Source organism: Lithobates pipiens, unplaced genomic scaffold (genome assembly GCF_037356315.1).
Source record: "Lithobates pipiens isolate NorthernLeopardFrog02 unplaced genomic scaffold, aLitPip1_a1.2 Scaffold_47, whole genome shotgun sequence".
Lineage (NCBI taxonomy): Eukaryota > Metazoa > Chordata > Amphibia > Anura > Ranidae > Lithobates > Lithobates pipiens.
In genome coordinates, this window is record NW_027507871.1 from 5,570,461 (window position 1) to 5,583,965 (window position 13,505).

General features: G+C 47.0%; 1 protein-coding gene across 2 annotated transcripts in view; it reads right to left on the reverse strand.

Moving 5' to 3' along the window:
* Nucleotides 1–351: 351 nt before the first annotated feature.
* C1S (complement C1s) overlaps nucleotides 352–13,505 on the reverse strand; it is a 55,812-nt gene continuing 42,658 nt past the window's right edge. For both annotated transcript variants that reach the window (XM_077467144.1, XM_077467145.1), the window contains exons 7-11: nucleotides 9,641–9,780; nucleotides 9,472–9,544; nucleotides 7,713–7,832; nucleotides 3,284–3,358; nucleotides 352–1,275 (exon numbers count right to left, since the gene is read on the reverse strand). In XM_077467144.1, the coding sequence (XP_077323270.1) occupies nucleotides 476–1,275; nucleotides 3,284–3,358; nucleotides 7,713–7,832; nucleotides 9,472–9,544; nucleotides 9,641–9,780 (1,208 nt within the window). In that variant the 3' untranslated portion in view covers nucleotides 352–475. The remainder of the gene's footprint in view (nucleotides 1,276–3,283; nucleotides 3,359–7,712; nucleotides 7,833–9,471; nucleotides 9,545–9,640; nucleotides 9,781–13,505) is intronic.

Sequence of the window (13,505 nt, forward strand, 5' to 3'; positions counted from 1 at the left end):
GGGATGGATGGATGGACGGACACACACACACACACACACACACACACACACACACACACACACGGATGGATGGATGGATGGATACACACACAGGGATGGATGGACGGACACACACACAGGGATGGACGGACACACACACAGGGATGGACGGACACACAGGGATGGACAGCCATGTCTCACCCTCGGCTTATACACGAGTCAATAAGTTTTCCAGTTTTTTGGGGGTAAATTGGGGGCCTCGGCTTATATTCGGGTCGGCCTATACTCGAGTATATACGGTATATATGTAATACAAAACACGTACAATGTTTAAAGCACTACATCAATTATTGGTGACATCAATACCTGTGATAAGTAAAATATTTAGATATTGATTTTTATTGCGATAATAATTTTTGGCTTTGTGCTCACATATCCCGTTTCATATTCATCATTTAGACAGGAAATTATGTCACTTCCTGTGCACCATACTATTCTATTTACAAATCTTCAGTGGTTCGGCCTTCTGCTCACCGTCTTCCTTTTCGACCTTCTTTATTGTCTCTTTGATCCACTCCAGATAATTCCTCACTCTGCTGTACATTCCGAATTCTCCACATCTAAGGCCCCAGGAGACAATACCACCAAGATATAATCTATTGTCCGTCACTTCATCGGACCCATACCTGAACATGAGCGGACCGCCGCTGTCACCCTGACAGCTGTCCTTACCCTCTCCACCAGCGCAGATCATGTTTTCGGTAAAGACTTGGTTGGTGACTACTGACTTCTTGCAGTCTTCGGTCTTGCGGACAGAAACGGGAGCATAGTGCAGCTGTGCGGTTTTCAGTCTCTTGAAATCATCGCTGGTTTTTCCCCAGCCTGCCACATACCCGACTTCACCTATATCTGGGGAGGAGTCCTCTACATCTTCCGGCAGACACACCGGAGATATACAGGGACCCATTTCAATCCTACGACTCAGCTGGACGAGGGCGATGTCATTGTCATAATTCTGCCTGTTGTCATTATCTTCTGCGATCCATCTGGGGTGGATAATGACCTTCTTGGCCACCAGATCCACTCCTTTACGGAGCGCGACATCACCGGCGCGTATCTTCGGTTGGTTATCGTCTTGGACCACGTGAGCAGCTGTGACGACCCATTGATCGGATATGAGCGATCCCCCTCCTAGGTTTCCTAATGGAAAATGGATGACCCAAGGGAAGTACCCGTTCTCTGCTGGGGAACCTCCATATATTCTGGATTGAAGCTGCAAGGTGGTTTTGCCACAGACTAGGAATAAATGTAGACAGATATTGTTAGTAATCAAAGTGAAATAAAAAAAAAAAACAATAACGTCAGGCATGGTCATTAATGTCATATTTACCGTATATAACCCAAGGACCTCTAACCAAACGATAACATGGAAGTCAATTACGCAATATTGTAAAAAAAGAAAAAAATTGCACATAGAGAATAAAATAAGCATGGTGCCCGTGCTAAGCGGGCGATGGGACTTGTAGTTTTGCATGATGGGATGATGGGACTTGTAGTTTTGCAACAGCTGGAGGTCCGCTAATTGCATATCCCTGATCTAGAACAATCCCGCATGTGTAGTGTATACAGTACACAGTTACATTGCTCCAACTTGCAACAATGTAACTACTGTATGTACAAATATCCATATCTACCATTTTTCTTTTTTTATATTTCCATATGTTAGAACTATTTGAGGCATCAGGACCTCATAAATACATTGTCTTTGCTTAAAGAGGACCTCTGTCCGACCCCTTCATTGTTTTTTTATGACCTTGCTTACCTGAAGGTGGTATCTTGACAATTTAGAACCTCACCCATCCAGTGGATCCAGCGTTGTGCCACTGAGATCCTCTCACGCCCGGCCACAGCTCTGTCCCACGCCCCGCCGTGTTCTCTCTGACGTCTCGATGATACGCCGGTGGGCCCGCCCCTTCCTCCTTTCCTCGAATGTAAGGTATGCTTCCTGGGATATGTGATGTGCATATCCCGGGAGGCACAACGGGCAGGATGTGCGTCAACTGCCTAAGGCAAATGATGCACATGGGCAGGGCAGGACCCAGGGTGGTGGGAGCCCCTGGGCTTGAGTCACTTTCGGGCCCTACCTTCTATACGTTACCGTATTTATCGGCGTATAACACGCCTTGTCATTGCAGTCTTGAAGTTTAAAAATGGCACTGCCGAGATACAGAGTCCTCTGTATCTCGGCGCGGCTCTCGGGTCCTCTCGGTGGCTCTCGGGTCCTCTCGTGGCTTTTGGGTCCTCTCGGTGGCTCTCAGGTCCTCTTGCAGTCCCGAGTGGAGCCGAGAGCAGCCGAGTGTCCTCGGCTCGGCTCACAGTCACGCCCAGTCCCTGTGTTATGTCCATCATAGGGCGGGACTGGACGTGACTGTGAGCGGAGCCGAGTACACTTGGCTATGTATCTTGGCGGGGGCCCCCTGTTGGGCAGGGCCCATGGGCTTGAGCACAGTCAAGTCCAATGGTAAGTCCAGCCCTGCACATGGGGTGGTGAGGCTGGACTTTTTTCCCCCCCAAAAAAACACAAAAAAAAATCAAAAAAAAAAAAGCCTGATACTCCTGCAGGATGAGATGAGGGTGGAATGGAAAGGAACGTGATGAAGAAGGTGAAGGTCCGCAAATTACATTGGAGTTATCGTACTTGATCGACTTAAAGCGGGAGTCCGCCGGGACTCCGCGTTTTATTTTATTTTTAAAGTCAGCAGCTACAAATACTGCAGCTGCTGACTTTTAAAATAGTGACACTTACCTGTCCAGCGCGCCCGCGATGTCGGCACCCGAAGCCGATCTCTAGATCGACACTCGAGTGCTGCCGCCGCCATCTTGGGTATGGGAATCAGGAAATGGAGCCTTTCGGCTTCATTTCCCGGTTCCCTACTGCGCGAGCCGCGCTGCTCAATGAGGACGGTCCCCGCTGCCTCTGGGATCTGTGTGTTTCCCAGCAGGCAGCGGGGCACTTGCGGAAGGGGGCGGGCACTTGCGGAAAGGGGCGTAATGTACGCCCCTTTCCGCAGAGAGCTAGCCCGGAAGTGGGTGCAGTTACCTGGATTATCCAGGTAACTGCACCCCCCTCCTCCCTGAAAGGTGCCAATTGTGGCGCCGGGGAGGGGGGGGAATCCGATGAGCGGAAGGTCCATTTTAGGGTGGACCTCCGCTTTAAATACAAACAATGGTCTCCAGATGACAATTGGCAAGAGACATAAACATGAAAACCACAAAACAATAACCTGCATACAAATATATTCACCTGGTTTGCATGTGGGGGGATCAGCTTGTCCTTTGCTGTTTACCCAGAGTCCATCCAGAGAGCAGTGATAGGTATCTGCAAAAAAGAGAAACAAGTGTGTATAATGAGAACCCAAGAGAACCTGTCCACTAAGCATCTTAATGCCTGAAGCCATGCAAACCACCCATAGTCCTCTAGCCGGAAAGGGAAAAGATAAAAGTCAATCGATTGATTCCATGGTGACATGACCATAGATAATATTGGGGATTTTCTTGGAGCTACCCACGATTGTCAAGATTAAATAGAACTGTAACTGTGCATGGTAGAGGAATGAATATAAAATGAATTATATGCAGGGTTTTCTTTGGCTGGAAGATGGCGATACTCCGTGCCTCGTGCTCACCACTTGTTGTAAACAGAGAAGCCGGTACTCACTTCATTCTGTTGGCTTCTGTTTTTACAATGATGGCGCGCCTCTCAGATGGCTCACACAGCTCTCCCCGCCACAGGAACAGCAACCACTCCTCCAGAAGCCCTCTCCACCTGCCAGGACTGAGGACTTCCCCCCCGGTAAGTAGTTGTTGCTGTTCCACAGCAGCATCTATTTCTGCCACTGTACTGGGAAGGGGCAGGAAAGAGCTCTGCACTTGGGGGTATTAGCGGGAGAGCTCTGCACTTGGGGGGTATTGGCGGGAGAGCTCTGCACTTGGGGGTATTGGCGGGAGAGCTCTGCACTTGGGGGTATTGGCGGGAGAGCTCTGCACTTGGGGGTATTGGCGGGAGAGCTCTGCACTTGGGTGGGTATTTGGGGTAGAGTTCTGTACTTAGGGGGTATTAGCGGGAGAGCTCTGCACTTGGGGGTATTGGCTGGAGAGCTCTGCACTTGGGGGTATTAGCGGGAGAGCTCTGCACTTGGGGGTATTAGCGGGAGAGCTCTGCACTTGGGGGTATTGGCTGGAGAGCTCTGCACTTGGGGGTATTGGCTGGAGAGCTCTGCACTTGGGGGTATTGGCTGGAGAGCTCTGCACTTGGGGGTATTGGTATGAGAGCTAAGTGTAAAAAGAGATATTCCTGCGCCTAATCAGAAAGTAATCTAATTGTTGTACCGCTGCACACACTGAGATGGGGTACTCGAACCCCAATTAAAGAAAACAGAGGGTAAAAGAGTAGTTGGTGCGCAGTACTATGGTGAAGAATCTAGTCAGAACAGGTTTAATACATTCAATAAGTGCTCAAAAGATTAGGTGATAAATATAATGTCGTCCCCACTAAAAGGTAATAAATAGAACGTAGAAAAAGAAGAAACAATATATGTATAAAAAAAAAAATATATATATATATATATATATATAGTGAGGAACCCTCACTGCTATGCCGTAGTAGTGTTTTGAGTAATGAACAAGTGGATAAGGAAAAATAATAATAATTAAAGCTGGTGATTCCCAATGCGATTTTTTAAAAAAGTAGCAAAGTTGTATAAAGTGACAGTGCTGGGTATAAAGAAGGTCCGTGAAAATAACTTACTACTGCATCTTGAAGTGACTAAAATAATATACATAAAGCAGTGGACGAAAAATATAAAATATAAAGTGATTCACCATGCGATATGTTAAAACTGACAAAATCGCATAAAAGCATAAAAGGATCCCCTGATGAAGTCACGTGACTGTGACGAACACGCGTCGGGACGCTACCGGAAGTGACGCAATCCCCTGATGAAGTCACGTGACTGACGAACACGCGTCGGGACGCTACCGGAAGTGACGCAATCCCCTGATGAAGTCACGTGACTGACGAACACGCGTCGGGACGCTACCGGAAGTGACGCAATCGAGCTCGAGGCTCGTTTATACACCATACAAAAACTCTGTCTGTTTGTGAGTACTAAATCTGTTTTTTATAAATAAACTTCAATACTGTTAAAAAATTACTATACTATGGGGCTCCCTTCCTCCTCATCTGTTTAACCCCTTACATAAAACCTCCGAGGTATACCACCACCCCCCCCCCCCACGCTGAAGTACCGCTGAGGGACCACATAAAGAGTCCAATACGGCACAGTAGGCAGGAAACGCCAGGATCCGGGGACATATGAACAGGACCTCGAGGGATAAAGATCACCAGGAACCCTGAGGACACATATACCATATGCTGTTACCTTACAGCTGTAAGGTAAGGGGACACCCATATTTCGATCACACAGGACCACGTGAGAGACATCCACCATCACTATTATCACCGTCCAAATTTCTACCTTATAGTGCACATATATTTAAAGCACCAGCACTGTAGGCGATCGTCTTGTTACATGCGATTTTGGGCTAATCGCCACTCGTTGTTGCACAAGCTGAATGGACATTTTTTAACTAAGATTATTGTTCAATCTTTTCTTTATATAATAGTTTTAAATATTGTGCACACTTTCTTCTTTTTTGGACTATTCCCAGAGGTTTTTTTTCCCTCCCACCAACACCAGGATTGTTTATGCGTCTTTTGCTTAGATTCAACAATTTGATTCAATTCTTGTTCTATGTTATTATTTAGTTCACTGCACTGATATCTAAGTCTATGGTATAAGATACCTGCACAGAGTCACTTTGTTTAACCCTCCCTTGGCTCTGACACTATATGCGATTTCTTTAGTCACAAGGCAAGCATTATTTGCATCTTTTGTCCTATCCAGCTAGTGACTGTTTTTTGTACACTGTTACATATATACTTTGGTTTAGCAGATATTTTCACGGATCTATTGATTGTTCAGCACTAGCACTTTTATGCGATTTTGTCAGTTTTAACATATCGCATGGTGAATCACTTTATATTTTATATTTTTCGTCCACTGCTTTATGTATATTATTTTAGTCACTTCAAGATGCAGTAGTAAGTTATTTTCACGGACCTTCTTTATACCCAGCACTGTCACTTTATACAACTTTGCTACTTTTTTAAAAAATCGCATTGGGAATCACCAGCTTTAATTATTATTATTTTTCCTTATCCACTTGTTCATTACTCAAAACACTACTACGGCATAGCAGTGAGGGTTCCTCACTATATATATATATATATATATATTTTTTTTTTTATACATATATTGTTTCTTCTTTTTCTACGTTCTATTTATTACCTTTTAGTGGGGACGACATTATATTTATCACCTAATCTTTTGAGCACTTATTGAATGTATTAAACCTGTTTTGGTATGAGAGCTCTGCACTTGGGTGGGTATTTGGGGTAGAGTTCTGTACTTAGGGGGTATTGGCGGGAGAGCTCTGTACTTAGGGGGTAAGAGCAGTAGAATTCTGCACCTGGGGCGTATGGGGGGGGGGGACTCTGTACTCGGGGGGGTATTGTCGGCAGAGCTCTGTACTTGAGGGGGGGATTTGCAGGTAGGCTCTGCACTTGGGAAGTATTGGGGGAGAGCTCTGTATTTAGGGGGGTATTGGGGGGGAGAGCTGTGTGCTGAGGGGTGTATTGGGGGTAGAGCCCTGTACTTAGTAGGGTATTAGCAGGATAACTCTGTACATTGGGGTAAGGGGAGAGTTCTGTACAGAAGGGGGTTTTGGGGGTAGAGCTCTGTACTGAGGGGGGAATTGGAGGGAGGGAGCTCTGTTCTGAGGGGGAAATTGGGGGGAGGGAGCTCTGTACTGAGGGGGGAATTGGGGGGAGGGAGCTCTGTTCTGAGGGGGAAATTGGGGGGAGGGAGCTCTGTACTGAGGGGGGAATTGGGGGGAGGGAGCTCTGTTCTGAGGGGGAAATTGGGGGGAGGGAGCTCTGTACTGAGGGGGGAATTGGGAGGAGGGAGCTCTGTTCTGAGGGGGGAAATTGGGGGGAGGGAGCTTTGTACCGAGGGGGAAATTGGGGGGAGAGAGCTCTGTACTGAGGGGGGTATTGGAGGAGAGCTCTGTACTGAGGGGGGTATTGGAGGAGAGCTCTGTACTGAGGGGGGTATTGAGGGAGAGCTCTGTACTGAGGGGGGTATTAAGGGAGAGCTCTGTACTGAGGGGGTATTGAGGGAGAGCTCTGTACTGAGGGGGGTATTGGGGGAGAGCTCTGTACTGAGGGGGGTATTGGGGGAGAGCTCTGTACTGAGGGGGGTATTAAGGGAGAGCTCTGTACTGAGGGGGTATTGAGGGAGAGCTCTGTACTGAGGGGGGTATTGGGGGAGAGCTCTGTACTGAGGGGGGTATTGGGGGAGAGCTCTGTACTGAGGGGGGTATTAAGGGAGAGCTCTGTACTGAGGGGGTATTGAGGGAGAGCTCTGTACTGAGGGGGGTATTGAGGGAGAGCTCTGTACTGAGGGGGGTATTGGGGGAGAGCTCTGTACTGAGGGGGGTATTGGACATTAGAAGAATAAAGGGTCCTCGGTTGGGCTTTGGGGCCCGATCATCCCCACTGACCTCTAATAATAACATATGGAATATCGCAGTTGAACGGTTGCGATTCTCACCTTCGCCGAGGAGGGAATAATAATCCGACTTGCACTTGTATTTGGCTTCGGACTGATAAGTTGATGATTTAAACGTCACTTCTGCAAAATCCGCTTCCTCGGGATGTCCGCAGTCCACAGCTGGAGAAGAGGAAGACCAAAAATGAGAAATATTACATTCCGGCTCCTCCGGAGGTTGGGGGAGGTCACATCTTCTAGTCTATATACACTGGGCTGCGCATGCTCCTCTCAATGTACACTGTAGGCATCGGCCCAATGCACACACACAGGACTTACATCATCCTAGCATGGCCAATCAATAAAACCGAAGATCCCGAATAGTTCTGCTTTAACCCTTTGTCTACCAAGGTACATTTATAACCATCCTGGTAGCTAAGGGGTTAAAGCAAGTTTAAGGCTGCTGCTCCAGTGCTGTGCTTGGTATGGATTCTTTTCTGCTGTCACGTAAAAGTGACCCGGGCTGCATGATCACCTTTATGGTACATTAAGAGGCTTGAAAACCCCCCCCCCACCCCCTTCCCTGCTGTGGCTGATCCTCCTGAACCCAGGACCCTCTTCTTCCCACTGAGGCCAACAATGGGGCACTATTACTTTCACCGATACCAATGATGGATCACTATTCCTCCCACTGATACCAATGATGGGGCACTATTCCTCCCACTGACACCAATGATGGGGCACTATTCCTCCCACTGACACCAATGATGGGACACTATTCCTCCCACTGACACTAATGATGGAGCACTATTCCTCCCACTGATACCAATGATGGGACACTATTCCTCCCACTGATACCAATGATGGGACACTATTCCTCCCACTGACACCAATGATGGGGCACTATTCCTTCCACTGATACCAATGATGGGGCACTATTCCTCCCACTGACACTAATGATGGAGCATTATTCCTCCCACTGATACCAATGATGGGGCACTATTCCTCCCACTGACACCAATGATGGGGCACTATTCCTTCCACTGATACCAATGATGGGGCACTATTCCTCCCACTGACACCAATGATGGGGCACTATTCCTCCCACTGATGGGACACTATTCCTCCCACTGACACCAATGATGGGGCACTATTCCTCCCACTGACACCAATGATGGGGCGCTATTCCTCCCACTGACACCAATGATGGGGCACTATTCCTCCCACTGACACCAATGATGGAGCACTATTTCTCCCACTGATACCAATGATGGGGCACTATTCCTCCCACTGACACCAATGATGGGGCACTATTCCTCCCACTGACACCAATGATGGGGCACTATTCCTCCCACTGACACCAATGATGGGGCACCAATGATCACAGGCGCTGTGTCATTATTACTGACCACCAAGCCTGAGGCTTCATATTTTCTCCCTGATGCTTGGACATTTTCTACTCCCACTGGCAACAATCCAGCCCTCCTCTGAGGGTCAGTAATCCCCCCCCTTTGTTTAGGAAGTTTGGAGACCCCTGGTATAAGAGTCCATGCCCTAGGTAACATTACCCCTAGTCCCCATGGATGCCCAAAATCCAGCGTGTAAATATAGACTTCAGCTAGGAAATCATCACTTGATTGGCCCTCTCTGGTATACACCTTTCTGTTGGCATATCATTGTATCATGGGCAGCTCCTCTGAGTAATCGGAGGAGGGGCAAGGTCAGGTCTCGAGTTCCTAGTTGCCTGGTAGAGCCACTCAGCTTCCACAAAAACACAGTCTGCCACTTCTAATGTAAAACATGGGATGCCATGAGCACTTACGTTGGCAATGCAGGTGGGAGTTGCTCCAGGTTCCATCTGCTTGGCATTTGGCCAGGAACGACAGTGTTTTTTTCTAAAAAGAAGAGAAGAGGAGAGGAGAGGAGAGAAGAGGATTGATGGTAGGAAGCCATCTATGGCTTTGCATGATCTTCCCATGATGGCCACTTACGTCTCCGGTCACAATCTCATATCCGTCCTCGCACCTGACTGTCACCATGTCTTTAAATACATATGTGTCATTTTTGTCTTTTTTGTCATCCAGAGGATCCAGAATAGAATTGTCCGTTACCCGATTGGGGCAAGTAATAGCTGTAGAGTAAAGAGAAAAAATACAAATAAAAAATGATATAGCTTTTATTATTATTATTACATTCAAATAATTTAAGGCCAATTACTCAAATTCTGGCAGAATGTCCCATGGTGACCCATTCTCTTTAAGCTCCGCCTCTACCAGTTGGTTAGGCTGCCAGTTTAAAGAGGATGAGGGATTTGAAGGGGTGGCACCACAGAGGGGGCGCCATGTGACCCATTTTCTTTAAGCCCTGCCTCTATCAGTTGGTTAGGCTGCCAGTTTAAAGAGGATGAGGGATTTGAAGGGGTGGCACCACAGAGGGGGCGCCATATCACCCCAATGTTCAATTAGTGTCTGTTGATAAGTCACAGTCTACGGTCACACATTCCAGTCACTTTGTGCCGGCAGTATCGGTATCTGTCAACAGGACAAGGATGAGGGGGCAGGTGGGGCACGTGTGCCCTGGGCACTGTGGTATCATGCGAGATGGGGGGGCAAATTAGAGGGGGAGGAGATTTGGGTTGAGAAGGGGAATTTGGGGGAGGCAGCATAGGGTAAGAATTGTTCTAGAAGGGCGAATTTGGGGAGCTGTGCTAAGGAGTGGTGATTTGAGGGGGATTTGTATTGGGAAGAGGGATGGGGGAAGAGGATGTGTGTTAAGAAAGAGGGGAATTTGGGGGGAGGGAGCGTTTGTGCTACAAAAGTAATATGGTAGAGGGGGATTTATTTTGGGGGAAGGGGGAATTGTGCCAGTAGGGATGCTTGGGGGGTATTTGTGCTAGGAGGGGGAATTTGTGGGCGGTATTTGTGTTAAGATGGGGGATTGGAGAAGGGGAATTTGTGCTGTAAATGGGGAATTTGGAGTGGGGGGGTTGTGCTAGGAGGAAAAATTTGTGGGGGATATTTGTGCCAGTAGGGGAAATTTGTGGGGGGCATTTGTGCTAGGATAGGGGATTGGAGGAGGAGAATTTGTGCTGAAAGTGGGGGAGGGGAGGGAATTTGTGCTTGAAGGGGAAATTTGAGGGGTAGGGGATTTGTGCTAGCAGGGGAAAGATTTTTCTTTGGGGGGTGTGCTGGGGGCATATGGGGAGAGAGAGGGTTTGAGCTGCATGCTTTGGGGATAAACATGCAGATTAGTGTTCAATTCCCTTTGCGGGGAGGGGATATTCACTGACACATGATGCTCATACATTTTGAAGGGGGGGGGGGCAATTTGGGGATAAAATATTAAAAATATTAAAATCCACACTCTGAAGTACCATTTATTGAATGCACAGGGTGCTATATTCAATAGCCACAATGTAATTTTATATTCACTGGCCAGAAAGTTTAAAAAGTGCTACAAAAGTAATATGGTAGAGGGGAATTGTTTTTTTTTTTGGGGGGGGATTTGTGCCCGTAGGGGGAAATTTGTGGGGGGTATTTGTGCCAGTAGGGGAAATTTGTGGGGGGCATTTGTGCCAGTAGGGGAAATATGTGGGGGGTATTTGTGCCAGTAGGGGAAATTTGTGGGGGGTATTTGTGCTAAAATAGGGGATTGGAAGAGGAGGGGAATTTGTGCTGAAAGTGGGGGATTTGTGCTTGAAGGGGAAATTTGAGGGGTAGAGGATTTGTGCTAGCAGGGGAAAGATTTTTCATTTTGGGGGGGGTGCTGGGGGAATATGTTAGAGAGAGGGTTTAAGCTGTGTGCTTAGGGGATAAGCATCTTGATTAGTGTCCAATTCCTTTTGCAGGGAGGGGATTTTCGCTTACACATGATGCTCATAAATTTGGGGGGGGGGGGGCAATTTGGCATGTTTGCCCTGGGCTTTAGATGACCTTGTCCCGGGACTGTCTGTCAATACCTTACAGTCTGAGTTTTGATGTATTATAAGGGATAATGAGCCTCCTGTCATAAAATATTAAAGATATTATAATCCACACACTGAAGTACCATTCATTGAAAGCTCATGATGTTATACTCAATAGCCACAATGTAATTTTATATTCAATGGCCAGGAAATTGAAAAAGTCCAGACAGGAAAAGCCTGCACACTTCGGTACAGAAGGGCTCCCTTCATCAGGGCTTCATATGTTAACCTGCATGGAATCTGAACAAATAGAGATTCTTGAGGATAACATAATATACCTGTAATATACACAGGTGTGCAAAGTCCAAAATTAGATACGAACAAGAAAACAACAATTATTAAAGCCATTTTACAGACTACAGTCTACAAATTAATTTTTTTTGCCCTTGTCAGTGACTATCATGCTATGTGTAAGAGGATGTTGCTATTTCCTGTTTGGCCATTAGGGGGTGGCTTTTCCATAGATAAACAGTGGGTTACATGAGGAGTTTGGGCAGGGGGTTGAGTTGACAGAACAGTAGCGGGACTCCAGAAACGACCCCCATGGGACTTGGTGGAACGTATTCTACAGAGATGTTGAACTTCCAGAGATTGGTCTTCCCAAGCTGGGGAATACAAGGAGGAGGTCCTGGTGCCATGGATAGGAGAGAGTTGAGGACAGGATATAGAGTGCCTAACCTGTTAAAGAGGTCCATCACAGGGGCCATCCCCAAAATGTTCCCACAAAGTCCAAAATGTCTTGGTATGCTGATGCCTTAAAGAGGAAGTAAACCCTGATGGGTGTTACTTCCTCTTTGATTACCTGCAAAGGTAAAGCATAATGGACTACTATGCATCGCATCGCACAGTAGCCCATTATGTGTCACTTACCTGACACAGGAGCCAGCGATGTTACTGCTGTCCCCTTGTGTACGGAGTCTCCATCTTCTCGGTGGGTCTCGCTGCTCCGACGCTGTCATTCAACGAACCTGCGATGATGTTACTCCCACGCATGCGCACGGGAGCCGCCACTTGCGGCATATCGCCGTTGACAGCGGCACGCTCAGTGCGCCTATGCCTGTGTTTTGGCAAATATCTCTTAAACCGTGTAGGTTTAGGAGATATTTCTTGGACCTACAGGTAAGCCTTAATCTAGGCTTACCTGTAGGTCAAAGTAGTTTGTAAGGGTTTACAACCACTTTAAGAGCTTCCTTCACTGGAACTAAGGGGGCCAAGCCCAACCCCTAAAATACAAACAAACACCATAATCCTCCCCATCCACCAAATGATTTGGACCAGATAGAACACCCTTGGGATGAATTAGCGCGGAGACTGCGAGCCAGGCCTTCTCGTCCAACAGCAGTGCATGACCTCACAAATGGGTTTCTGGAAGAATGGTCAAACATTCTCATAGACACCCTCCTAAACCTTGTGGTCAGCCTTCCCATATCAATATTGAACCTGGATTCCACTACAGTTCATGTGCGTGTAAAGGCAGGTGTCCCAATACTTATGACAATATAGTGCATGTGGTAATAAAAAAAAAAACAATCCACTTTCAAATGGTCCATCTCTTATGCAATAGGCCTATCTGCTATTGCGAATGTGTTGGATGATTTCCAGTAGTGCTGGTCATCTTTAGTCATCTCACTAGAGATCAGACTGTAAACAAGCTGTCCTATCGCTAGCTGCACCACCTGCAATGGTTTATGCGCTATGTACAGCCTAATACACAGTCCACTGTACTTTTGCAATAGTATATGTCTATGCTTTTATATGAAATACAATGCTTTGATTTATCTATTCATTGGCTAAAGAATGGGGGAAGGATTCGGGGTCAGACCTAAAGGCTTGGCAGTTATTGTTGCTTCTGTCAGACAGCAGATAAAGTATCTTCTATTCAGGATCAGATG